Source organism: Trichechus manatus, unplaced genomic scaffold (assembly GCF_000243295.1).
Source record: "Trichechus manatus latirostris isolate Lorelei unplaced genomic scaffold, TriManLat1.0 scaffold00123, whole genome shotgun sequence".
NCBI lineage: Eukaryota > Metazoa > Chordata > Mammalia > Sirenia > Trichechidae > Trichechus > Trichechus manatus.
Window position 1 is genome coordinate 7,943,706 of NW_004444059.1, and position 26,963 is coordinate 7,970,668.

The 26,963-nt window shown below is 34.3% G+C and overlaps 1 protein-coding gene across 3 annotated transcripts in view; it reads right to left on the reverse strand.

Annotated features, from left to right (window-relative positions):
* CNTN1 (contactin 1) overlaps positions 1–26,963 on the reverse strand; it is a 262,164-nt gene that overhangs the window by 87,060 nt on the left and 148,141 nt on the right. For 2 of the 3 annotated variants that reach the window (XM_004384584.2, XM_004384585.2), the window contains one exon: positions 2,234–2,392. In XM_004384584.2, coding sequence (XP_004384641.1) covers positions 2,234–2,392 — 159 coding nt within the window. Of the gene's footprint in view, positions 1–2,233; positions 2,393–11,506; positions 12,513–26,963 lie in introns of those variants that run through there. The other variant, XM_004384586.2, reaches the window with a different exon arrangement.

Below are 26,963 nucleotides of genomic sequence, written 5' to 3' on the forward strand. Positions count from 1 at the left end.
TTCAATAATTATTTCTTAAGAACTACTATCATCTCTTGCCTGGATTATTGCAATGTCTTTCTCACTGGCCTTGCCCCTATGTCTACTTCCTTGTAAGACAGATGTCTGATCACATCAACCCCGTGCTCTAAACTCTACAATGACTTCTCCTCTCACTTAGAGTAAAAGCCAAAGTCTAAATGCCTTACAAAACCTGACACAATTACCTCTCTGACCTCACTTCCACATTGGTGTCTTTCCCACTGTTCTTAGACCAAGTCAGGCTCAGTCTCATTTCAGTCTTGGCACTTTCCATCTTGTTCCCTCACCTCCAAGAGGTCTTTGCTCAAATATCCCTTTCTCAGGGAGGAGTTCCCTGAGCACTCTGTTTACAGTGTAACTCCCGACTCCATCCTTCTCCTTTGCTTTTTTCTCTTCAGCACTAATCACCATGTGACTTACTATAAATTTAATTATTTCTTTACTGCAAGTCTCTCCTCTAAAATTTAAGCTCATTGGGGGTGTTTTTTCCCTTCTTCCCTTCCTTGTTCCTTTGGTTCTTTTTCTGCTCTGCCATGAAGCTGTATATCCAGCATCTAGAACAGATTCTGGCACATAGTGGGTGCTCAATAAATATTTACTTAATCCGTGAACACTGTGGGCCCTGATACAGATGCCAGAGATAGAATCTTAAATGAAATGAAGTCTTCACCTTCATGGAACTTACTTCTTAGAGAATTTTTATTTTTAAACAGAAATATATTCTTATTGAGCTACATTGTAAGCATAAATTAAGTAATTAATGGAAATGGCTGCTAAATTATTATTCCTTTTTCAAAGCCAAACCAAATTTTAACCATTTGTTAGTTTTTAAATTTCATTTTATTCTCCAGTATCTAGCATCTATGTCAGTGTGGTCAGATATCTAATACTATTCTATAGTTTCTTTATTACACTTTTTGCTTCATTTTCTTTAGAAAAGTAGAAACAGCCTAGACTTTAAGTTTATCAAGCATCACACATGTTTTAAAAATTATTTTTCAAATAACCTGGTTTTGCCAAGTATATTTATAGATAAATCTTCCACCCCTAAGCACAATGAAGTGGAAATGTCACACCTGTTTCTAATTTATTTGAACTTTATACACTTATGTGGAAACCACTTGATATTAAATGTATCCTTAATCCTTTTATCAGGCTTCCAATTTATATTTGCTTTTTTTTTCCCCTTCTAAGAGAGGAAGAAATTATCAAACAGATGTAAATCTAAACTACAACTCTCAATGAGCAATAACAATAAATTCCCTTAGTTAAACCAAAGTAACATGAGAACCAGTTTGGGATATGTTAGGATTAATTCTCCCCCTGCTCCCCCCACCCCCCAGTTTTTAAAAGGAAACATTTTATTCACCATTTGTGTCTTTTTTTCACTCTAGTGACCTTTGAGCAGATACTTCTATGTCTCTTTTTTATGCATTTATAAGGAACTATAGCAATTACAAATTTGTTTAAAAATATGGTCAAAAATGATAAAAAGAAACAGGTTATATTATCAAAATGACTCTCTTCTTTGATGTTAAAGGAGAAAATAAACTTTAAGTGTGATATTGTAGGTTAGTTATAAGAAGTAGCAGTAGTAAATAGTTATAGACAAGGAAAAATAGCCACTTTTGATTTTTTTTTATTTACTTTTTGAAAACCTTACTATAAGAAAAGAAAAAGTTTGAGATTAAAAAAAATTCATCAAAAGTCCAGTTTGAGGAAATTCAACACTAGCATGATAATTATTAGACAGTAAAGAGTTATGCTAGTAATATTTAGATGCATAATTTAATATTTATAATTGATGTATCATTTTACAATGTGGAACAATAGTATCTACATAGTTGGATAAAATGATTCCTAAATAAGTTAGAAATGTCATATTTCAAAAAAGACTTCCTAATGATTTTTTTCCTAATAAGTCTGACTTAGAGATATAATAGGTCAAATAAGGAAACCAGGAGACTTCTTTTTGATTTCCCATTATAGACTTAGACATACTGTTTCTTTCACTATAGGTTTAAATTGTAAGTTCTGTGTTTGTGTGTGTGTTGCCCACACTACCAAAACACTGGAATACTAAAAATAAATAAATAAGAAAGAAAGCATTTCAGGGTAGGAGATAACATTAACTCTAGGCTTGTGTTTTTGTTTTCAATACAAGAATTTATTTTGAAAACATGAGCAGATTAATCAGAAAAACAAAACTCACCTGTCTTTGCATCCTTCCAGTCATCTGAAAAAATAGTCTTGGTCTGGATAGTGTATTTAGAGATAGGGCTATGATTGTCTGAACCACAGCTCCAAGTAAGTGCCACAGAAGTGGCTCTAACATCTTCTATTCTCAGACCACCTGGAGGGCCTGGAGGGCCTGAAATGAAAATTTGGGTAATGAATCAAGGAGTTTCCCAACAAGTGAATTAAATACACATTAGAATACAAAAGAACATTTATACAATATAATCTATTTTGCCACATTCTTTTAAAGATAAACTATAAGAAGTGATAATACCACTTTGCATTTATGGTTTTCACTGAATGATTTTGTGACCTCTCTTTTTAAGGAAGGAGGTGAATACTGCCATTTAAAAGCAACATTGAGTTTTTTAGTCTTTGACATAAAGTGCAATTAGCATCACCAGGTCCTAATACAGATTCTAGCAGAGTGAGATGTAATCAATGCTTGCTGAATGCATGAATCAGAGATGGTACCACAATTCAGTCTATATCTGAAAATGTCCAGTTAGTCAAATGTTTTATTCTGCCTCCCCAAAATTGAATAAATACTTTCATATAACCCTAAATGTTTAGGTAATTTATTTTACTTGCATGGGAAGTTTCTGAGAATTATTTTATGAATCATTTTGCTGGTTACAGAATAGGAATAAATACTTTTAAAAATGCTTATACTTATATAAAATGTAGAAAACAACTGCCAATTCAGAGATATAACAGGAATGTTCTGAAAGCGTTGAATTAAGAGTCTTAGGATAGAAGAATTACTACTGCAGAACGTAAAACAATGTTAAAATGGGTTTTCATAGATGCTTCAGAACTAAGTACCAGTATTATTCATTTATTGACTAAACTGAAAGCACTGCGCTAGGCAGTAGAGATGAAAAGGTAAATGAAACACAACTTTTGTGCTTCGAAGAGTTCTTTGTCTTTAAAAGGATGAAATGGACCAGCAAACAAATAACTACAAGAGAAAGTAGTAAATGTCGTGAAAATGGCATATAAGATACTTTGCATTACGTTTTTTCATTTCTTTAAATAATTAAAAAAGTTATTTAAGTGGCAAAGCAACATCCATGGTTTACAATGCAAAAGAAGTCTCTTAGTAAATAGAAAGTTCCCAGGATAGATGTTTCAGAAAATCCCATCACTTGTTTTCTTTGGCATTAGAAAGGAGTCCATCCCCATACTGAAATGTGTATATTGAATGTAATGATTAATCAAATTTTTTTGTAAAATGGTACCTCTATTATTCCTAACTGAATATACTACTACATAAAATATTTGTTTTTTATCTTCTATTTGAAAATAAATACACATTCTTTACTTATTGACATGGGTAGGTTCCAAAAACCAGGTTGTTATGTGAAAACTGGCATTACACGAAAATGGAAGATGACCACATCAGATCACAAAATGGAGGATGACTACATCATTATGTAACTGACAAATTATACCTTCACATAACTGCAAAATTACATCATTCTATAACTGTCAAATTACATCATTACATAACTGCCAAACCACTGAGAATCATGGCCCAGCCAAGCTGACACATAACCTTAACCATCACAGCCAGAGTTACTCTCTGCTTGCACCTTGGTGTGTGTTACTGCCAGACATATGCCATTAACGTGCAAAATAGTTAGATAGATTTTTTGCTATTGTTGTAAATGCAAAATATTGGATAACCAGATAGTCAGTAAGTGAGAAGTAGGTGTTACTTTATATTTATAATATCAGATCAGTTGCTTAGCTTAGATGGCTTTCTTCTCCTATAGACTTTGCTCTTTGCAGAGGTATAGGAAACACCCAAAACCTTGCCAATTTCCGTACAATTGTTCCCAAGGTGGAAATGGTGCATGTAGATCAACACAAACGCATCACCACTAATAGTAAAATAACACAAGCCACACCCTGTTGATGGTAGTAAATTTTATTATTTGGAAATGTAACTTATAAATATAATAAGCGTAAATAAACTTTTATAAATTTATAATTTACAATAGTGAACTTATTCTTCTTGATGTTAACTTAAAAGCAAACTAAAAGGAAGAACAATACACCTTCTAAAATAAATGAAAATAGACAAATACAATAGTATGGAACACATTCATTATTCAGAAAGAACATATTGCATTTTTCATGTCTAAAAGCCACATTGAAATACAGTGCACATCCTTGTTCAGAACAAAGAAGTTCATTACTTTCGCGTAAAGCATCATCCAAAGTCAATAACTTGGTTGAATATTTCAGGGTATTAGAATTAAAAATGAGAGATGAAAAATGAAAGAAATATTTTTCAAAAAGGAAGAAAATTTCCCATAACGTATGCATTCAGATACTTTTTCTGAGAATAAGGGTATGGCATTCTGAAAAGGTTAAAGGGAATTTAAGACAAAATTGCTATAGGTTAGTCTTTAACCATTGAAGTATAAATTGTTTCCCTGACTGTATTCTCTAAAGTTCTTACAGTTAATTAAAAAAAAAAAAAAATTCGTAAAGGTCAGTTAGAGCCACACATTATCAGAGTATTTGTTAGGGCACTATCGGCATAATCACTTCACTTAGTTATTTATCGAAGAGCAATATTGTTGAACAAGGCACTGTAATTATATTTGTCCATTTTTTTGTTCTTTGCTATATTCCTGGCCTATAGTGCGCTCTTAATAAATACGGGTAATCATAAATTGATCTTCACCCAGTTCTATAAACATAATGATCATCCACAATATAATCTCTATTATTCCACTTGTCTTGAAATAACATACCATCCTAGGGAGGTGACATTGAGAGAACAAACGGAAAGAGGTTGGTTAATGTCCCTAAAACCTTAGTGTGGCACCATTACTTAGCATTGGTTCTAATGAAGTGAAATAGGTTTTCCCATTCAGTAACCAACTGCAAGTATTTCCCAGATAATAACTGAGAAAAAATATACTATCAAAAAGCATGGGTTTTAGAATTGAAATAGGCTTGGCTTTAAATTCTGTCCTCTGAAATTTGCTTGTTTGACCTTGGGCAAGTTTCTCAAATTAACTAAGCTCTAGTTTCATCTGTAAAATAGGAGTAATAAAAGTTGACCACATAGGATTGTTATGAAGATTGAAGGAATATCTGTAAAGAATGCAGTACTAGTCCTGGTCCATAGAAATCTCTCAGTAAACCTTAACTATTATCAATACTACCATCGTTATTTCTAAAAGAGCTTTCTGGAGATCTGAGCTACCTGGCAAGAGTAATTATTCATCCTTGTTAATAATTTCTAGGAATTCTTTCACCAGATTGTTTATTTACCACTCCCTGTCACTTATAGGGTCATGATGTGTGGGAATCAACTCGATGGCAATGGGTTTGGGTTTTTTTGGTCACTTAAAAGAAAATAGGGTTCTCAGTAAATAAAGTCTTTTCTGGTAAATTTGATGGAGGTGAGGAAAAGTTGAGAATGCGAAGGTACCCTAATGGATACTAAGGAATGGTATGTCACAAAAACAGAGGAGCTTTATCATATGAACAAGTGTGGGTGACAAGAGCTCAACCTAGAGTGAGCCCTGCAGTGTCTCTCAGAAGGAAGTCCTTCCTGTCCTGCAAGCAGTATAGGGTGATGCTACTGCCTCGGTTTTTCTGCTCAGACAGGAGAGAAAAGTGCTGTGGTAGAAAACAAAATAATGCAGCTACTTGTTCCTCAGAGCAAAAGAAGGTATTTAGGAACTGGCCACCCTTATGATTCCTTCATAAGTGAAAAAAAAAGTAAGACACAATTCCGATCCTAAGACTTCCTTTTTTTTTTTCTTTTTAGCTTTCTTCACTTGTTCAAACACTCTGGGAAATCTTTAAGGAAAAGCTTGAAACCAGAGAAAGTATAAGGAAGCTTATTTCATTATAACTCTACTGATTTATATCTTTCTAGTTTCTTAGATGGTCCTCAGGCATTAAATTATAATGATACAGAAAAATTGGTCACATGGAAAGGACTTTTGGAATTTGATTTGCATTTTAAATGCCTAGATACATTAGATGACATATTATTTTAGTCTTTCGAATTTTTCCTTTATTTTGTTTTTATCATTAAAGATCCAAGATGGGGGGAAAAAGTTACAGTGTTTCTCTGACCAGTCCTGGCAAAATCTTTCATCAATTCTTCTGTCTATTCTTAAATATTTGAAGAGTTGGAAAGAGAAGAAAATCAGGAGAAAAGAGATATAAAGAAGGGGATAAAAGTCATTTAAAACGTGCTTTTTGTTTTTGCTTTGATGAATACGTAATTATCTTTACCCCTCTCCTGGAACCACCACCCCCATGTCCTGTTTCTGAAATGCTTTTAATTAAGCTCATATACCATATCCATAAAAACTGTTTGGCTCTTTTTGTTCCGATTCTTCCAAAGCTGGAGCCCTGGTGATGCAGTGGGTCAAGTGATTGACTGCTTCCTGAAAGACGGGCTGTTCGAAACCACCAATGGCTCCCCAGGAGAAAGATGTGGCAGTTTGCTTCCATAAAGATTTACAGCCTTGAAAACCCTGTAGCGCAGTTCTACTCTGTCCTATACGGTCTCTGTGAGTCGCAATCAACTCAGTGGCAGCGGGTTTGGTTTTTTTGGGTTTTGGGATTCTTCCAATTACTGACAGGATGCCATTAAGAATGGACATAAATAACTATGTTAGGCCTATCCAGAGACTGAATTTCTCTTTTATAAAATGAGTAGTACAAACTTCAACGTTGATTCTTTGCATTTTTTTCCCATTAATATCATAATGTTCAATTCGTATCTTTCTGTGGGTACTCTTCTGCACTTCATCAGGCAGAGGCTGACATTATAGACTTTTCTATGTGGGTTATCCTCTCACTACTCTTGTCTCTCACCCATGATAGTCTTCCTCCCCAGTTTACGATTTGCTTTCAAATTCAATTTTTGTTTTTATTCTTTAATATTTATATCATTTTGTTAAATTTTTAACTCTTTTTTCAAACAATTCTGAGTTATATGAATTACTGGGTAATATTTCTCTTTGGTGAAATCAGAAAGAAAAAGAAGAAAAGAGGAAAAAAATGATGTCTAAAGATGATGTGAACTGTAAGTGGGGGAGTGCTCCTTGACATTAAAATAAAGAGTTCAAGTAGAAATTGGAAGCCTTAGTAAGGATATCAAAACTGAAATATGTATTTTGATGGTAATTAGATTAGCCTCTATGGTACCTTTTAACCATGTGATTCTGTTTCTTTGACTGGATTCTTAAATCATCAAATGCACATAGTAAACCTGTAGATAGGAGGTAGTAGAAACATGCATTGTAAAATTAAACAATGAAAGGTAAAATAATAAACACTTGATATGATTGAAATAGACTAAGCGGGGATAGAAGGCAGAAAGCAGAGTAACAAATTCATAAAATAATCAAAATTGAGCATCTTAAATGAGCTACTCTTAAGTTCTATATAGTGTGAAAATTAGCCAATATTATGAATTTTGGTAAAACAGCAGCTAAAATAAAGGAAACTATACTTCATTGTTCCACCAGATTTTGGTGTCTAGTAATTCTTGACCTGTACAGTTTTACAGTTTCTCTATGGGTGAGACAAATTGACCAGGCTCAGTGGTTGTGTGTTAACTTGGATAATATCTAACTTTATGCTCTTCAAATCCAAGATTCCAAATGGGAGAAATCCCAAGACTATGAATGACAGAACTCTATACTCCAATGGAAAGATCCATGTTTAATTATGGATGTCAGAACTTAGGCAGATGTAGTTAAATTGATTGTTTTAGAGAAATATAATATATACATATATACATGTAATAGTACTATGTAAAGAGATTAACTGAAGACAAAATGCTAAAAAATGACTTTACAAAGGATTTTAAACACCTGTAGAGTTATTATACAAAATCAATGACCACCTTTTCTTCACCTGAACCCAGGAATAAAAGAGATTTATGGCTACAGCTCTGGGTTTTAATCTTCAATTGTTTCTTCTGAGCTAATATTATCTTGCCAACTATATTGTTGACTTCTTGAAGTTAAATTCCTAATGTGTGTGTGTGTGTGAGTGTTTCCCATGAGGCTTTTTGTCTTGAACTCAGTGCACACAGCCTATAAAATAATTGAGAGATGGATAAATAGAGATGAATTTACTGTATGGCTTATTATTAAATATCCCTCTCTGAAACTGTTGATTGAGAATACTCCATTAATACTCACTTTAAATAAGGAATGGTGAGAGATAAATAATGGCCTATTAAGGTCTTTGTTAGTATTATGATTCTACGTTGTGAGTTCTTCACAGTCAGTCAAAAGTAATATACAAATAATTACTGAATTTGTTTCTGTCACTTTTTACCTAATGAAAGGCTTGTGGAAATGGTCAGAATGCTTCCCTCTCAAGAGTGACTCAATGTAGTGTCTCATTTGCTTTCTCTGTATTTTCCTTCTCTAAATTTCTCTAGATTCTCAACATTTGGCTACTAAGTCATTTAAAATAGGTTAATAATAGAAACATTTGAATATTTAATGTAGATCACACACATTTTAGCACTTACTTAATCCAACATCCTTACGTTTTACAAAAGGATGCTGCCGTCTAGAAGGGTTACTGCCAGAATCACATTGCTAGACTGTGGCAGAGTGCGGAGTCAGGCCAAGAGATTGGGTTTCCTGGCATAACACACCCCAATTGCAAATAGCCAGTTCCAGATCATGCAGCAAAAATGTGCCTGTTTCCAAAGGATCTCCAAAGAACTACCTGAACTCAGGTTAAGTATCCATTGTGTTTCTCTTGGATTTATCAGTGTTATTTAATCAATTTATAAACTCATAAAGACATAAAATTTGTGTGACATCAAAGTATCAGTGAATTTTAAAAGAGAAATTTATAGTGTATATTTTAATAATAATAATATATTTTAGGTCACCTGGGTAGCTCAAACAGTTAAGTGCTCAGCTACTGACCGAAAGGTTGCCAGTTCAAGTCCACCCAGAGGTACCTTGGAAGAAAGGTCTGGTGATCTACTTCAAAACAGTCACAGCCATTGAAAACCCTATGAAGTGCAGTTCTATACTAACACACATGGTGTCACACACAATGGCAACTAGTGGTAGTAGTGGAGTAATACATTTTACTGAGTATTATATCTGTTACCGTCAAATATTTTATAATTCTTACCAATAACTCTAACAGGTAGGTGATATTATTATCCCCAGTTTACAGATGTGGACACGTAGACCTGGACAGATTAAATAAAATGACCAAAGCCACTCAGCTAGTAAATGTCACAGCTAGGATTTGAACCCAAGAAATTTTTCTTGAACCCAACCTTTTAACAATTATGCTAAAATAAATTATTTAAAAATCATTATCAGGATCAAATTCATGAATGGCATTAACTGCTTTCTGTTGGAGAACTTTCTTGTTGGAGAGAATATAATTACTTAGACACAGGTGTGCATTTTAAGGGGAAATGATCAGAAAATTTAATACAGTTATCATACACCTTTGTCTGATCTATTAACCCAGATATGAAGATAAACACATCACCCATTTATAAATTTTTACTTAACATATCCACAGTATTTCTTGACCAACATAAAGGCATTTGTTAATCTTCCCTGAATTTTACTAATGTTTCTAGGAAAAAAAAAAAACCTATGTATGAATGAAATGCAGATGTGATTTCCACTCAGTTTTCATTCAGTATAAAGTAATTGGGAGGAAAAATGAGCCGAAGTACAATTATTTGTCGATTTTTTCATTTCTCTTTTAAAAATGTAGTAATATTTAATGATGAAGAGTTTGGACATTTGAGGAAAGATAGCAGGAAAAAATATTTTCCCAATGGTTCCTCTCACACTATAAACTAATGATATTTTCTGATAAGTCAAATGAGACTCATTTTTTGAGAAGTCAAATGGGATAGATTTGAAATTGGTACTTCATGAGATGAAACAGGATGTATAGTAGCTGTGACAATAAACCAGGTATTGCTTGAGTTAGTGCCAAGATTTAGACAGTAGCCCTATATGCTCTCTCCCTAGTAAACACTGACTAGCTTTGTAAATAACTGTGGCTGGAACTGGACCCAAAACACTACTGGACCTTTTGGGACTCCATGCCACATAGCACACACATTTATATGAACCTTAATGCTTCAGAACTGGTGTCGGCAGGAAACAAATCTTGGTATCATTCTTTTTTGCACTGGTATTTCCCCAGTAATTAATTGAAGGCAAAGTACCACAAACAATATCCAGCGGTTCACTGCTTATTTTTACTAAAATAGCAAATTTTAATGAAAAGTTTGAGACTAGTAAGGAAATAAAACACTTTTCAGAACAAATGATCCTCCCCTTTTAAATAAAATAATCTTAATAGGGCATTGTTGAAAGAGAGAAAAACATCACTATGTCAAGGCAGATAGCTTCTTTATTAAAATATAAGTAAGTTAAAGTCCTTTTATTTCTTCAGGCCCATTGTTGCTCTGAAAATTAGTTGAAAGAATGGCTCTTTTATAATGTTATAAAAATACAAGTCAATAGCTTGTTAATATGTAAGCTATAATAAGATGAAGTTGAGTATTATATACATCTACTCTACCATTTAGTCAGAGTATGGTATATTTTTTTAACCACCTTGATAAAAGTAAACTTAGATCACAATTAAAAATGAGAAGGAGGCTTAAACAAGGTACATGAATCTGTATACTTCCTCCACATGGCATCAATATGGTATTTTTAAAACAAGAATATTCTCCTTTTCCTGGCACCAGTCACACTTGTCATGTGGTTTCCTTTCCACTTTGTATTCCTTCTTTCCAAAACTATATTTCTACCTGGTCTTGGTGTATAATTTCAGTTATTGACCCTTTAGGAAGATGCCCACCATGATGATTCATGCTCATGTCTCCATGGTGATGTTTACAGATACATGAAGACCCTCAAATTAATTTTAAATATTTTATTAAAATGACAATTGATTTGGATCTTTCCTCTAAACTCCAAGATAGTTACTTCTATGACAAAAATTGAGACTAGAAAATATAAAAGATGGAAATAAATAAGATCTTGAGCCATCCTTTAACTCCCTATAATATGACTAATAAATTATTTAAAAAATAAAACAATGTATAGTAATTTAAGAATCAAATCCATATTCCTCAAAGCTTTTCTGACAGTCCTTCCAACCACATGTGGGGTTGCTAGAGTGACTAAATGAGAATCCCATATAACACATCATGCCTAAATATAAGCCTGCCTCGGAAAAACAGAATGATTTCTTGTGAGGAAATACCAACATTTTTAAGCACTTGTCTTTAATAAAAGTGGGAAAGTGAAAGCATTTTCAAACAACGAAAGTTAAGATCCAGAAAGAAATACATACACTTCAATTTTAATACCCAACTTTTGCCCAAGTCCTTACAATAAAAACCTCAACCTTCCCCCAAAGGAAAAGATCCAAGAAGGATGATGGAAGGAGTTATGACAATTAAATGTGCATGCATGCTGTTAATGGCTTAGTCGTCTTCACTTAAATCTTGCTACTGACATGATGATTTCCTCCACATGCGGTCCATTTTCACTTTCTAATCCCAGGAATGGTTCCAACAACCCTACAGAGCCATGGGCAATCTTTAGTTATTTACTGCTGCTTTTCATCCTTCCATGCCAAAGAATATATATGGCACTAGGATACAAAAGATGGATGGAGTAATTCCCCTTTTAGCTTATGTCCTAATTAAGCCAGTTCATTAGTGAATTTGACAAAAACATTGTCCATTACCTGCTTGGGTAAATCACACCGTCCATTCACTGGCAGTACTCCTCTATTATAATTCACCAGTTCTTCATAATATTTTCAGGTACTAAGCTAATTTCTAAGATACTTCATTTTGAAGAAAGACAGGACATGATAACACAAAACTTTCACTTGGCTGTTATATGATGCATTGGGTTAGTTCACTAAGCACCGTTCAAATATTAGTGAAGCTGTATAATTATACTTTCAAATATCTTCCTGCTCAAAGTATGTTTAGAAGTTTCAAAAAGGGAAAAGTCCTCTAAGAACTAGGTTGGGGAGCAAAAATCTCCAAAAGCTATAGGAATGAGTTAATTAGTAACATCTAGAGTAATATGTTAAAAAAAAAAAAAAAAAAAAGGCTTTCACACAAATGGTGAGTGTCAACGATCACCAGGTTGGAGGCAGGCTTGCACAGACGGGGAGAAAGGAATCCACCATGTTTTTCTCTCCATCTTTTCTGTTTTTACCTGCAAGAGGAAAGATCAAGGCTGAAGGGAGAGTGTGGATGCCCAGTTAGGGGCAGGAAGCCATGTAATTTGGGGATTGGCCATGTTTCCTTGTTAGGTAAGTTGAAACAATGAACAAAGAAAAATGTCTTCTCCAAGACACTGGAGTTGGGGGTCCAAAAGAAAGAAAGCCAAAGAGATGAGCTTTGGTTCCATCAAATCTCTCTCCCTCTTAAACAGTGATTGACCTTCCGAACAGCAAGAGTTATAAATGGACCCCACCCCCTCTACACACACAACAAAGGAACAACAACAAAAAACTCCTAGACCCACTGCAATTTCACTCTACACAGTATAAGTCTGTCTACTGAAATATATACTACTTATGCTTTGAAGGCTTCTAAGGGGAAAAAAAATACTAAGGATGAATTTAAACAATGGTTCTAAAAAGTTGATCAAGTGTTGGGAATGGGCATCATGGAAACTTGTCTTCAGTAGTATTTATTATTATGTCTATGTGTACATTAATAATGAGCAAAGGGGAAAGAAGTAAAGGAAGATATTTATAAAAATTGCCATTGGCAATGTATGAACTGTAGCTATTATTATTCTCTGTCATAAATATAAAATCTGAAGCTTAGACTGGTTAACTCACTATCTAAGCCCATAAGTTCTTAAGTAGATAAAGTGAATTTCTAACTCTTGTTTGCCTAATGCCAAATCTATACCCTTCCCAACATTTCATGCAGATAGTTTAACAGTTGTATGCAGATAGTTTAACAGTTGTATGCATATATCAGTATAATAACTGCATTATTATAGAAAACCATGTAACTAATAGGGAAAAAGGAATATATCTAAAATTAACAATATTAGCTCTCATCAAAATGACTTAGAAATCCCATATGCTTAAAGTGAGAAATGAGTTTTGTGAATTTTGTTATCATTACCATAAAGACTGAATACACCATCAGCTGTAAGGAGAAACAAGTTTTCTTAGAAACTATTTTTCCTATTTAAATAACTATCACCAGAGAGATAATAGTGGCTATAAAGTGTCATAAGTGGAATAATCAAACTCACCTTAGCTATGGGTAGGGGCAAGAGGTACTTTTTGCTATATTACCAGAGTTTGCTTATCTAAAATCTAAGGCTTTAAGTCTGGAGGTGGCGGGGGTGGGGGGAGGCTGTCAATGGTCATACAGGGAGACTTCCTAAGCTCCTTGCACAATGAATTAGTCACAGTAGTTATCAGCCTATGTAGGGTGATATCGAATATTGTTTCTCCAAATTGTTCAAACCCTGGACATCAGAGTCCTCTGACATATTCCTACCAATAACAGTCCCTTGCTCCTAGAGAAATTCTCAGTAATGTGTGGAAGAAGTCAAGCTCTGGTTGTTGAGAGCCACTAAGACTACAGGAAGTTGAGGCTCAAAATTGTGTTCTTTAGTGTGACAGACCCTAGACTGACCAGCACTCACAGGAGGGGTCACTGCACTCTGATGTGTCACAAGTAATCTGCTACTAATAATACTGAGAATTTGGAATTTTGTGCATTTTTTTTCTAAAAACAGAGTAGATTCAAGGCTATCCCTGTGATATGCTCACTCTCACTCACTTGCATCTCAATGTACTTTCAAAGAAAGAGGCTGGTGCTCCAGGACATGCACCCTGGGAAATGCACATGAACTGCAATCTCCTTGCTCATCTCTTCCAACCCCCATAGAGTCACCATTACTGACAGCTAGCATTTGGCAATAAGAAACTATAATCACGGTTTGTTCTTTTAAGAGTTTGGGATTTATGTCAAAATCTACACTCACTTATAAGAGTATATTGTGTAATTAAACACTGTTAAGGAAAAGTGCTATAGCAGAATAGAGATTGAGAACTACTTCCTCCTGTTCTAACTTACTGTCTCAAGCCAAATTTAGGTGATACATGGGAAGTCTTGTCTCACAAACACTGAATCTTACAGTCACCTTCAAGGAGGAATGAGGGGTATAAACTATGAAAGAGTTGGATTTGTAAGATATTAAGAGAGTCTACAGAGTCAGTGGTGAGAGCCCTTCTAGCATTTGTTCCTTTTTCTTTGAGTAAGGAGCCCGGGTGGCACAGTTGTTAAAACTTTTGGATATTAACTGAAAGGTCAGCAGTTCAAACCCACCAGCTGCTCTGCAGGAGAAAGATGTGTGGCAGTCTGCTTCCCTAAGAGTATGTCTTATTTAATCCCAGTAATGATGTTGGGAGTTATATGCTAGTAATTCAGAGGGGCTAAAACCTCTTCCCTGTAACTTCCTAAACTGGTCCCAGGTTTAGAGGATAAAAGCTTTATAATGGGATAGCTGAGGAATATTTAGCAAGTCAGAATCTTTTTTTTTCTTTTTTAAACTTCCTTTTTCTATGAAATAAGATTAATAGTTTTTGCCCTACCACCTCAGAGTTTTTGTTAGGATGTCATGGTAAAATGTATGTGAAAGACCTGTACGTTAGAATCGAAGAATGAAGGAATTATTTGTAACTATATGACTTACAAACTTTTAAAAAAATCAAGAAAACACAAATTAATATTTAAATGAACTAATTTTAGGCCAAAGATTACATTAAAACATCAAGCCTGGAAATTATCTACAATAATTTATTTATCATTTTTTTTGATATTGTAATTATAATTATATGAAGTCTGAAAAAAATATTTTAAATTACTATAGTTTCACCTTGTTATTAGGCCAATCATAACTACATCATAAGCAAAAGTAAAATTGCAGTATCTCTATCAGTGACTTTCTGTAGAATAAACTTTTCTTACCAAAAAGAAAAAAGGCTTGCATTTTAATTTCTCCATATTGATCATTTTATCTCCATGAATATATATGCATTAGTGTTTTGTTATATCGTGTGACCTCTGTGGAAGCCAATTTCTTCATGTGTAAAATGGGGATATAATAGTACCTACCTCTTAAAATAGTGACTGTGAAATAATAAGCTATTAATAAATGTTATATGTCCTTATGTACTAGAATATATAACATAATATATAATATTTATTTGATAATAATATATACTACATGATTATGTACTTCTTAATGTGTGATGTATTTAATATTGTTGTTGCTGCTGTTGTTGTTGGGTGCCATCTGACTCAATTGCCATGCATAGTGACCTGATGTGGTAGAACAGAACTGCCCCACAGGGTTTTCTTGGCTGTAGTCTTTATGGGAGCAGATAGTCGGGTCTTTCGCCTGCAGAGTCACTGGGTGGGTTTGAACTGCCAACCTTTCAGTTAGCAGCCCAGCACTGAACCATTGTGCCACCAGGGCTCCTTATATTTTACATTAAATTACATAATTACATATCTTTATGTTTTCTTTTATATTCAGAGTATTTATGTATTTATATATATATATACACATATATACACCAAAACCAAACCCACTGTTGTCGAGTCAATTCTGACTCACAGTGGCCCTATAGGCTAGAGTAGAACTGCCCCATAGGGTTTCCAAGGAGCAGCTGGTAGATTTGAACTGTTGACCTTTTTGGATAGCAGCCAAGCTCTTAACCACTGTACCACCAGGGCTCCATACATATACATATATTTACAGCATAAAGACTGGAGTTCAAAATATAATATTTTGCCAACATAAATTAAAATTATTATTAAAATGTTGAGTAACTGTCTTTTATTCATACTCATAAAGATCTAGATATCACTGATTATCCGCATTGCTCTGCTATTGCTCTTAATTTGACATAATTGGCATAATCGTAAATCTAATTTGGTACAATTGTCTGGTAAATATACACTGATGTATAAAACCTACATGGAACACTGAATGGACAATCTAAAAGCATGGTATACCTGTTCAATTCTGCAATATTTTCCTGCTTTCTCTCCAGGAATCAAAGAGAAGCAGCAAGTTAACTGAGTTTTTTTTTTCTTTTTAAGGTAGTCATAAACAAGACCAACTCTATATGCAAAGATGAAATCCCACAATTTTCCAAACAATAGCCAATTTGTTTATAAGCCAAAGAGAGCCAGGAGCAATTAACTGTAGAAAAGGAGAAGAAATCCTTCAAGGCGCTTCTCTCACTGCACTCTAGTGAAAAAAACAAATCCATTTGTATTTACATCAGTACATGCCTTACAGTGTCTTCTAACCATTGCACCTTTATAAGCTTTAATTTTTTATTTCTTTTTTTTCTAAATTTTAATTATTTATTTTGTTGTTGAGAATACACACAGCTAAACATAGACCAATTCAACAGTTTCTACGTGTACAATTTGTGAAACTGATCACATTCTTTGAGTTGTGCAACCATTCTCACCCTCCTTTTCTGAGTTGTTCTTCCCTCATGAATATAAACTCTCTGCCCCCTAATCTCATGAGTTGCTGTTGTCAGTTTGATTTCATACAGTTAGTTCTTAAAAGAGCATAACGCTCAAGGCAGACACTTTTTACTAGTTAAGCTAAACTATTAATTTGGTTTTAAGAAGACTTCAGGGGATATTTTCGGTTTAATATTTAAAGATAATCTCAGGGCAATAGTTTCAGGGGTTCGTCTACACTTCATGGCTCCAGAAAGTCAGGAGTTCATAAGAATTTGAAATTCTCTTCTGCATTTTCTCCCTTCTATGAAATTTTTGATCAAATGTTCAGTAATGGTAGCCAGACATCATCCATTTCTTCTGGTCTCATGGCAAAAGAGGCAGTTGTTCATGGAGGCGATTAGCCACACATTCCATATCCTCTTTCCATTCCTGACTCTCCTTCTTCCTCTCTTGCTCCAGGTGAATACAGGCCAATTGTTGTGCCTTGGATGGCCGCCTGCAAGCTTTTAAGACCTCAATCATAAAAGGACAAATATTGTGTGACCTCACTTATATAAAAAGGGAAAGAAAGCAAATGTATAGAGACCAAACTTTATTAATGGTTACCAGTGGAGGGAAGGAAGGGGAAAAGGGGTGTTAACGGTGATGGAAAAATCACATTGATTAAGGGTATGGTTGCACAGCTGATTATTGTGATTGCTGTCAATAATTTGTACACCTGTTAAAAGGTGAATTGGCAAAAGTTGTGTGCTATATTTACAACAATGACAAAAAAAAAAAAGAGTAGCTGTTGAGGCTGTTTATATACAACCAAACACCTCAGGGGATTTGTTTCAATGGTTTGGAGGTTTAGGGTCACGGTTTCATGGGACATCCCAGTTAACTGGCCTACTAACATGTTTAATGCTTCTGTTCTGTCTCCTAGTTTGTTGCATAGTTCCTGGTGTCTTAAGCTTTAAATTTTTCAATCTGTAAAATAATGTGTTAAACTAGATAAAAAAATTATGACTTATTTTGAATGTTGTTGATATATTTAAACATTTTCTTGAATTTTTCCATATATAGAAACATACAATTTCAAATCATTGATATACTTTAAATATTCCAGCTGTAGTTGGGAAGACTATTATTTTTATGATTAGGTTTTTTAAAAAAATGTACTACTAATTAGTTCTAAAGTCGAAACAATCAAACTATTTTCTAAATTCTGTATTTATTATAATCAGATATGCATTTCAACTCAATATTTCAGCTTTAGCATGTAACAGTTATGGAGAACCATACCCTACTAGCTTTCATTTAATGTGAGTTTGTTCATTCTCAGTGGAAAGGGGAATACTTAATTTCTGGGCTGACTTTGCTATTAATAGATGTATTGCTGTGGTTTAGTGCAGAGTAGGGTCAGGACACATCAGATGGCGCCCAGTTAGTCATTGTTCCAGCCAGTGTGGGCAGCAAGGGCCATTTTCCTGTCTCCATCCTGCAAAGGCTGATGAGATGGAATCTTTAGCTCTGTCTCTGTGGCAAGACTTCCTTGGCCAAAGCAAATGGAAAGGAGAGGCAATTATCCAAATATCTGAGGTAAATGTGTGTTTTTCTGACCCAAATACTTGAAAAGCTACCTCAACTATGCAGTTTGATGTGACTACGATGATTTGAACACATCTTTCTGTCTATATAAGTCTCTCTCTTTTCTGGATCTCTTCACATGCATGTGTACATATACTGTGTGTATGTGTGTATGTGTGTGTGTGTGTGTAGTGTGTGGTGTGTACCTGTTTTCTTGACTTGGTAATATATTTTTATGTGAAACCTTTTTGGCTGTTCATCCTAATTTCATGGTAATTAAACTGATGAATTTAAAAGTCCTGTCAAATTAATTTAGGCATGTTATGCCTTAATAATAATTTTGAATATAAATCTACATTTATTTATTTAATATTTTGAATATAAGCATTCTTAAACATATGTGAAAAATTATCCCAGATACTATATAAATCTAAATTCTGATTTAGCACTGAGAGGTTCACAAACTTTTATTACGACTGCAGACTGTCTTTTGCCTTCAGAATCATCCACAATCCCTGAATTAGCCATACAAATAAAATCCTAAATAATCCAAGAATTAGTAATTTAACATTTTTCTAATGAATGTCACTGGCTTTCACTTTTCCCACAATGTTTTTAAATTATATGATGTTTATAAGCACATGTCCGACAAAGGGAAGAGAAGGAGAAAAGAACAGAAACTGAAATCAATAACTTTTGTTACATGACAGCAGAAATTCTAGACAAGATCTGGTAATCTTTGTAGTATAGTGAGTTTTAGAAATTAGCTATAGATTTTATCAAAATTAGACTGGTGACCCAAGATGATTATTTGCCACCAGATAGCTAAGTAATACTGGGTAAGTCACTTACTTTCGGAGTCCAGCTTTGTAAGATAAGGGGGTGGGGATAGTTTAAAAAACCTCTAAGATTGACTCTAGGTCTAAAATTGCATATTTGAATTTCAATGTAAATGTCTAGATTTCACATAGTTATAAAGCACATATAGTTGTGATTTCACATGTGAAGAAGGAGAAAGGGAAAAAGATGTCATTGACACCATTTGCCAATAATAGGACCATTACAACACTTTTCTCTTAGACAAAGAACCTGTTTGCCTATTCCATATTTTTAAGAGTCTTAATTTATCTGGAACAACATCTCTAAGTAACTGTATTAAAATTTTTTCCTGAGTGGGGAAAAGAGGTATGTGCTGAATATGACTCTGCTAATGTAGAAGGGCTGGGAGTGATAAATACTAGGAACATTTTCTGTAGAAAAGACTACTAGCCAACCATTTATGATAGTTAAACAAAACAGAAATATTATTCAGATGAAAAGATATATTGACAGCTTCCATCAGATTATTAATTTGGCTATGATAACTTATCCAGCAAAGGGTTTAAAAGTGGTTTAGTCATCAACCAAAATGACTTCCTTAAGCATCTGGCAACCGTGTCATTAGGTCAAGTAATAAAAACTTCAATGGATAACATCAAATAAAGATGACAGTTAACATATATCTATCTCCATTCTGCAACTATGTATTTTGGCCATAGAAATAAAGTGGAAATCTGCATTCATGCATATAAGCTACTTGTCAAAGGTAAAAAGAATATAGACTTGTTCTGAGAGAGAAGATGATTTACACAGGTTTTTTATTATCTGCTTTAACTTCAGCTACTCTTCTTCCAAAAAATTTTTAAATGTCATGCAGCATATTGTTAGGGTTGAGAATCAGACCCAAGAAAAAGTTTCAGATAGGGAAAATCTGTTTTTCTATTTTTAAAGCTTATCCTTGAGTTAAGAAATATTGTTTAATACCTGTATCTAAGATGTAAAAAAACAAGACCTGAACAATACAATCACGACTGCATTTTCTATCGTAGCAATTTTAATGGCAACGATTTTGCTTAGCTAGGTGTCAAGAAGTCTTCCTAACAGCCAGGAGCCTTGCCAAGGATATTTATAATACTGCATAAATACTAGGGAAAGTGGTAAAATACATCCAAGTCAAAGCCTAATTTCTTGCTTTTGTGGTCTAATTTTATGGTCCATTTTTGAATGTTGTCCAAAAGTGCACTCATGAAAGAGAATTTAGATTTGGCAAGCTACATATGTGTTCCCACAAGTTCTGTCAAACAAATTCTGTAAAATCTTTCTCTCTAAATGAAACCCTTTTAGATGAAGAGCTTTAAGACCTTCAGAAATGTCTTTTGCTAAAGAATATTCATAGATGATTGTTTACCAGCATCAAACAACCACTTGAAGAAACTTGGAGTATACTTTTATGGGAACTATAAAGATTTTATTACAACAAAAAGTATTTTTTTAATGAAATTTGTATTAATCTTCTTAATGTGGATTTTTAAATAAGACTAAAATATTTGAAATATAACTTTTTTTTAAACTAAGAACATGCTTAAACCATAGAGTCTTTAAATACGATATACTTCTTTAGTTATTAACATTCTAAATCTCTGTGGGTATATTATATACCCTTCTGTTTCAAAAGATTCATTTTGAATCACCTCTTTGACTAATATAATAATATTTTTAATTGATGTTAATACATACTGTCTTGATAGAAAAAAAAACTATGTTACTAAAATCTTAAAAGAACTTTAAAAGTCATTATACCTAGGACGGTATTACAATTCATGTAAAGTTATCTGCATGTTCACATTACTGTTTCAGTGTTCTACCCAGATTTGTTTTTCAGGGTTGTTTTTTAACTTACTTTTGATACATAGTCTGGTTGTGTGGTCTTGTTATTAACTATGGATTTTTTGAAGCTAATGTTGCCTTACTTAGTGTGGATTAGTGCACAACTTTAATTGTTTCAAAATAATGAGATGGTGAGGAAAAACCATAGATTAAACCTTTTCTCTCGAGCAGGGTTGCCTTCCTCCATTCCTATGCCACTATTGGCCTTGAAGTCAGACTTCCTTTATGTGGCCTCTGGCAAAACATTAACATTAGTTTTTCAATTGTCTGCTGATTGACTTCTATTTGACTTGTAAGGGACAAACTGAAGTAAAGAAGGGCATTACTATCTTTTAGAAACACATTTCTAAATTAATATATGTCAAAAATACATTTTATGGACAAAAGATGAATTGCAAACTGTTTTCCATGTGTTCTCTAGAACAATAATTTCAAATACCAGTTAGAGACTGCTTCATCACATTCACCTTGGGGGTTTGTTAAAAATGGAGATTTGCAAATCCAGGTCAGGTTTAAACATTCAGTCACCTGCAATGCTATTAATTTGATGCTCTCCTTAATAATGTACTTTAAAGATGTATTCATATTTATTTAGAGGAGAGACTAAGAGATGCATGGGGGAAAAAAGAGAAAGGAGACTCCTAGGCAGGGGCTGGGTGCAGTGTTTCCTCTACTGTTTTCAGTAATTCAACTCTGGCTCCAAAGTTGCAAGCTTCACTCAGTCATTTCCAAACCCAGAGGTTAAGTGGATCCACCTCTATAGAAAGCAGGCTAGTTTCAATCACTTGTTCAAACATCCCCCCTATGTATCTCACACTTTACGCCTTTAGTCATATTATACTATCCTCGAAGTAAGTTCCCATAAATACATATTTTCTTTATATTTTCAGAGTTTTAACTTTTTATTTTGAGATAATTGTAGATTCACTTGTAGTTGTAAGAAACACTACAGGGAGATGCTGTATGCTCTTCACCTAGTTTTCCCCAGTGGTAACATCTTGTTTAACTAAAGTACAATATCACAATCAGGAATCTGACATTGATACAATCCATCAACCTTATTCAGATTTTACCAGTTTTGCATGCGCTCATTTTTGTGTGTGCGTTTATTTCCACGTAGTTTTATTACATGAGTAGAATGGTATGACCACCACTACAGTCATAATACAGAACAGTTTCATTACCAGGATCTCCCATGCTACCCTTTTAGAGCCACAGCCACTCCCCCTGCCACCCCCAGTCAATGGCAACCACTAATCAGTTCTCCATCTATAATTTTGACATTTCAAGAATACTGTAGAAATGGAATCATACACTATGTAACCTTTGGAGACTGGCTTTTTCACTTAGCATAATTCCCTTGAGATCCATCGAAGTTGTGTGTATCAATAGCTCGTTTCTTTTTATTGCTGAGTATCCTTGAATGGTACAAATGGTTAACATGATTGGCTGCTAACAAAAAGGTTGGAGGTTTAAGTCCACCCAGAGGTGCCTCGGAAGGAAGGCCTAAGGATATGCTTCCAAAAAAAATCAGCCATTGAAAGCTCTATGGATCATAGTTCTGCTCTGACACAAATGGCGTCACCATGAGTCAGAATCAACTCAATGGCAACTGGTGTGGTGGTTTATTACATAGTATAGATTTACCACAGTTAGTTTATTGAAAGGCATTTAGGTTGTTTCCAGCTTTTGGCTATTATTAATAAAATTGCTATGAATGAAATTCATGTACAAGTTTTTGTGTGAACATAAGTTTTAATTTCTCTGGGATAAATGCCCAAGAATACAACTGCTGGGCCATAATTTTTTTTTTCCACAGTGGCTGTGCCATTTTACATTTTCACTAATAATGTATGAGTGATTCGGATTCTCAGCATCGCTAATTTTTTTATTTTAGGCATTTTGATAGGTGTGTACTGATATCTCAGAGTTTTTAAATTTTATTTCCCTATCACTGGGGCACTAAAGATGTTGACTATCTTTTTATTGCTTATTTGCTATTTATGTATTCTCTTCGGTGAAATGTCTGTTCACGTCTTTTGCCCTTTTTCTAATAATTTATTTTTTTATCTTTGATTTTTGAGAGTTCTTTATATATTCTAGATACAAATCTTTTGTTGGGTATATGATTTGCAAATATTTTCTCCCATTCTGTAGCTTGTCTTTTTATCCTTCTCACAGGGTTTTTCACAAAGCAAAAGTTTTTAACTTCCGTGAGGTCCAGCTTATCACTTTTTCTTTTTATACATGGTGATTTTGGTGTCAAGTCTAAGGACTCTTTGCTTAGTTCTAGGTCCTGAAGCTTTTCACCTATGTTTTCTGTCTACAAGCTTTATAGTTTTACATTTTACATTTAAGTCCCTGATCCATTTTAAGTAATGTTTGCATAAGGTATGAGATTTAGGTCAAGGTTATTTTTTGTTTTTTGGGTTTTTTGCTGTGGATGCTCAATTTCTGCAGCACCATTTGCTGAAAAGGTTGTCTTTCCTCCATTAACTTGCTTTTATACCTTTGTCAAAAATTAGTTGGGCAAATTTGTGTGGGTCTATTTCTTGTCAGAGGCATTTTGATACTGTTCACCAGGCTAATCTTTAATCTGGCTTTGCTAAACCCATCTCAGATCTATGAATTCAAAAATGTCCTAGAGCGGATCTAGGAATGTGTATTAAATTCACAATATTGGTAAATATGATTTACAGTCATGTCTGAGAACTCTGCCCGGAGGTTATAAAAAGATTATTCAAAGATCTTTGCTGGGAAGGCTGGCAGTTAAGAAATAGGGAATAGCAGGTGGCTCTGTGACTCTCTTTTATTAAATTAAATTTACTAAGAAATATTTAACATTTAGGAAAAGCTATAAATAATAATACAATGATCACTCATGCACCCACCACTCAGTTTAAGAAATAAACCATTACTTATACAGATCTCTTTCCCTCCTTCCCCCAACTCCAGAAGTAACCACTGTCCTGTAACTGCTGATTTCATTTTCATGCATTCTCTCTATCTGACCACATAAGGGGTGTGTATGTGTGTGTGTAAAACCAAACCAGTTGCCACTGAGTTGATTCCAATTCATGGCGACCCCAAGTGTGCAGAGTAGAAATGTGCTCCATGGAGTTTTCAAGTCTGCGACCCATCAAAAGCAGACTGCAAGGCCTTTCTTCCAAGGCACCTCTGGGTGGGGTTAAACCACCAACCTTTCAGTTTGTAGTCAAGCATTTAACTTTTTACACTACCCACAAAATCCCAAACGCATTGCTTTCTAGTTGATTCTGACTCATAGTGACCCATAGGGTTCCCAAGGCTGTAACTCTCTACGGAAGCGGGTTTCTACATCTTTCTCACATGGCACCACTGGTAGTTTCCAACCACTAACCTTTCAGTTAGCAGTAAAGTGCCGTAACCACTGCACCACCAGGGCTCTTTCTATACTACCCAGGAACTCACACACACACACACACACACACACACACACACACACACACATATATATAAGAAAGGAAGTGAACTTTTCAGCCAACTGAAAAGGAAGTGGCAATTCATCAGATTATATAACCTGATAAGTTTGTCACTTCTTTTCAATTGTCTTGACTAACATGCTTTGGGCATACCTCCGTGAGGAAATCCAGATGCACCTGTTTATATAAGTTTCCCTATATCATCTATTTTTTGCATTACTGATTTGTTATTTTAATAGAAACTTGAAGTAAAAGCGTCTTGATGAGAAGAAAACTCATCATTCTCACCAGTCTTTGAACCCTATCCAAAGGATACCCTGTAGTCTGGTTTAGCTCAATTTGCTTAGATTTATTCTCATGTTTACTGATTTCCTTGCTCACCATGCTTTGGGTCATCTCAGAACTTTATTCTGGGATTATTTTCCTTTTTCCTGAAATTAACCTTGATTATTTAAGATGTTTCATTAGAAATAAGAATCTCTTAGGGATAAACTCTGTTATTGTTTGACTGAAAATAACTTCATTTTTTTCCACATTATTGAATGATATTTTGTCTGGATATACACTTCTTGAAGGACAGTTATTTTTCTTTCAGCACATCAAAGATACTATTCAACTGTTGTATGAGTTTTATGTTGGTGTGTAATAAATTACTCCAACACTTAGTGGTTTAAAACAACAATAAATATTTATTATTTCTCAGTTTCTGTGAGCCAAGAATTCTCGAGTGGCTTAGCTCAATGGTTTTGGATTAGGGTCCCTCATGAAGTTATAATCAAGATATTAGCCAGGGCTACTTCCACCTGAAAGCCTGAATGACTTGGTTCCAGGATGAGTCACTCAAATGACTGGCAAATTAACACTGGTTGTTTGTGGGAGGCCTCATTTTCTCCTCTCCATAAGACTGCCTGAATGTCCTCGAGAAATGGAAGATGAATTCCTCTAGACTGAGAAATCCAAAAAGTCAAGGAAGAAGCAGGATTGGTATGACAGGAGGTCAGGATCACTGGGAGCCATCTTGGAGACTGGCTTCCCCAGTTATCTTCTGACTTTTAATGTTGCTACTGGGTGGTCTGTATCAGTGTATTGCTATGCATTACAAATAATGTTTCTTTTCTTCTGACTGCTCTCATGATGTTTTCTTTATCGTCAGTATTCTGAAGGTTTTTTTTTTTTTTAATCTACTTTGCTTATGTTTCATTGTGATTCTTGAGTATGAGGATTCATGTTTATCATCAACTCCCCAAGATGTGTAGTTTTTATCTTTTTGAAAATCATTTCTCCTTCTTTTTCTGTTTCTTATGGTACTCCAATTTGACAAATATTAGACTTTCTCATTGTATCCCCATGTTGTAATTTCTTTTTCCCATTTTCTCTTTGTTTCTCCATGCTGAAATATGGGTAATTTTCTCATATCTATCTTTTAGTTTTCCATTTCTTTCTCAATCTATCTCTAATCTTCTGTTTAACCCACCTGCTGAGTTTTTAATTTCAATGATTATATTTATCATTTATAAGCAGTCTTTTTGTCTTTTCAAAAACCGGCTGTCATTTTTTACCGTCCCTGTTTCCAACACATTTTTACCCTCTTTTAATTCTTTGATAATTTTGGGCATGGTTATTTTAATTCTCATTTTGATGATTCCACTAGCTGAAGTAGTTTGGCATCTAATTCTATTGTTTTGCCCCCACCCCTCTTCTGTCTCAGCAGGACTTATTTCCTTCTGTGGTTTGTGATCTTTTGTACAATTTCATGTTCGAGTCATCTAAATTTTTTAGAATCCCAAGAGGGATGGGTTAAAGTACCCTATTTCAGGGCTTTTGCTTTTGCCAGAGCTGTGAGGTGGAATGTTTACTGAGTTAATCCAAAATTTTCGGTGCTTTTAGTGAGAGAGTTTTGCAAAATAGTGAATTAAACATATTGGCAGAAATATAAATTATTTTGACCTTTTTTCAATCAGTGTGTCTTGAATTTTATATGTTGGGCTTCCAGAACAACATTGTTTGAAGAAAGATTACTCTTGCAAAAATAATCTCTACGCTATAGAAATAAAGATAAATATAAAGTGGAATGATAGAACTAATTTAAAGGGCCACTTTGGAATTGAAAAGTGAAAATTAAATGAAGAATATAGCCCCATAATTTGAAGTTAGTTGTAGAGCTCAATGACAATGTAAGCTGAAAGTTACTCCTGCAACGGGATAAGACAATGTATGCCAGTTTTCTGGTATCCTTTCCTTGAGCGTCAGAGGACCCAATTAGTGGATAAGATAATTAAAGTGCAGTAGCATTCTGATAAGTAAAGGTTTATAATAGCTACAAAAGGACAGGGGCTCACATGTGATTATTAGGGCCATTTTCTGTAGATTGTTTTTTGTTCCTGGTAATTGCTATTGTCTTT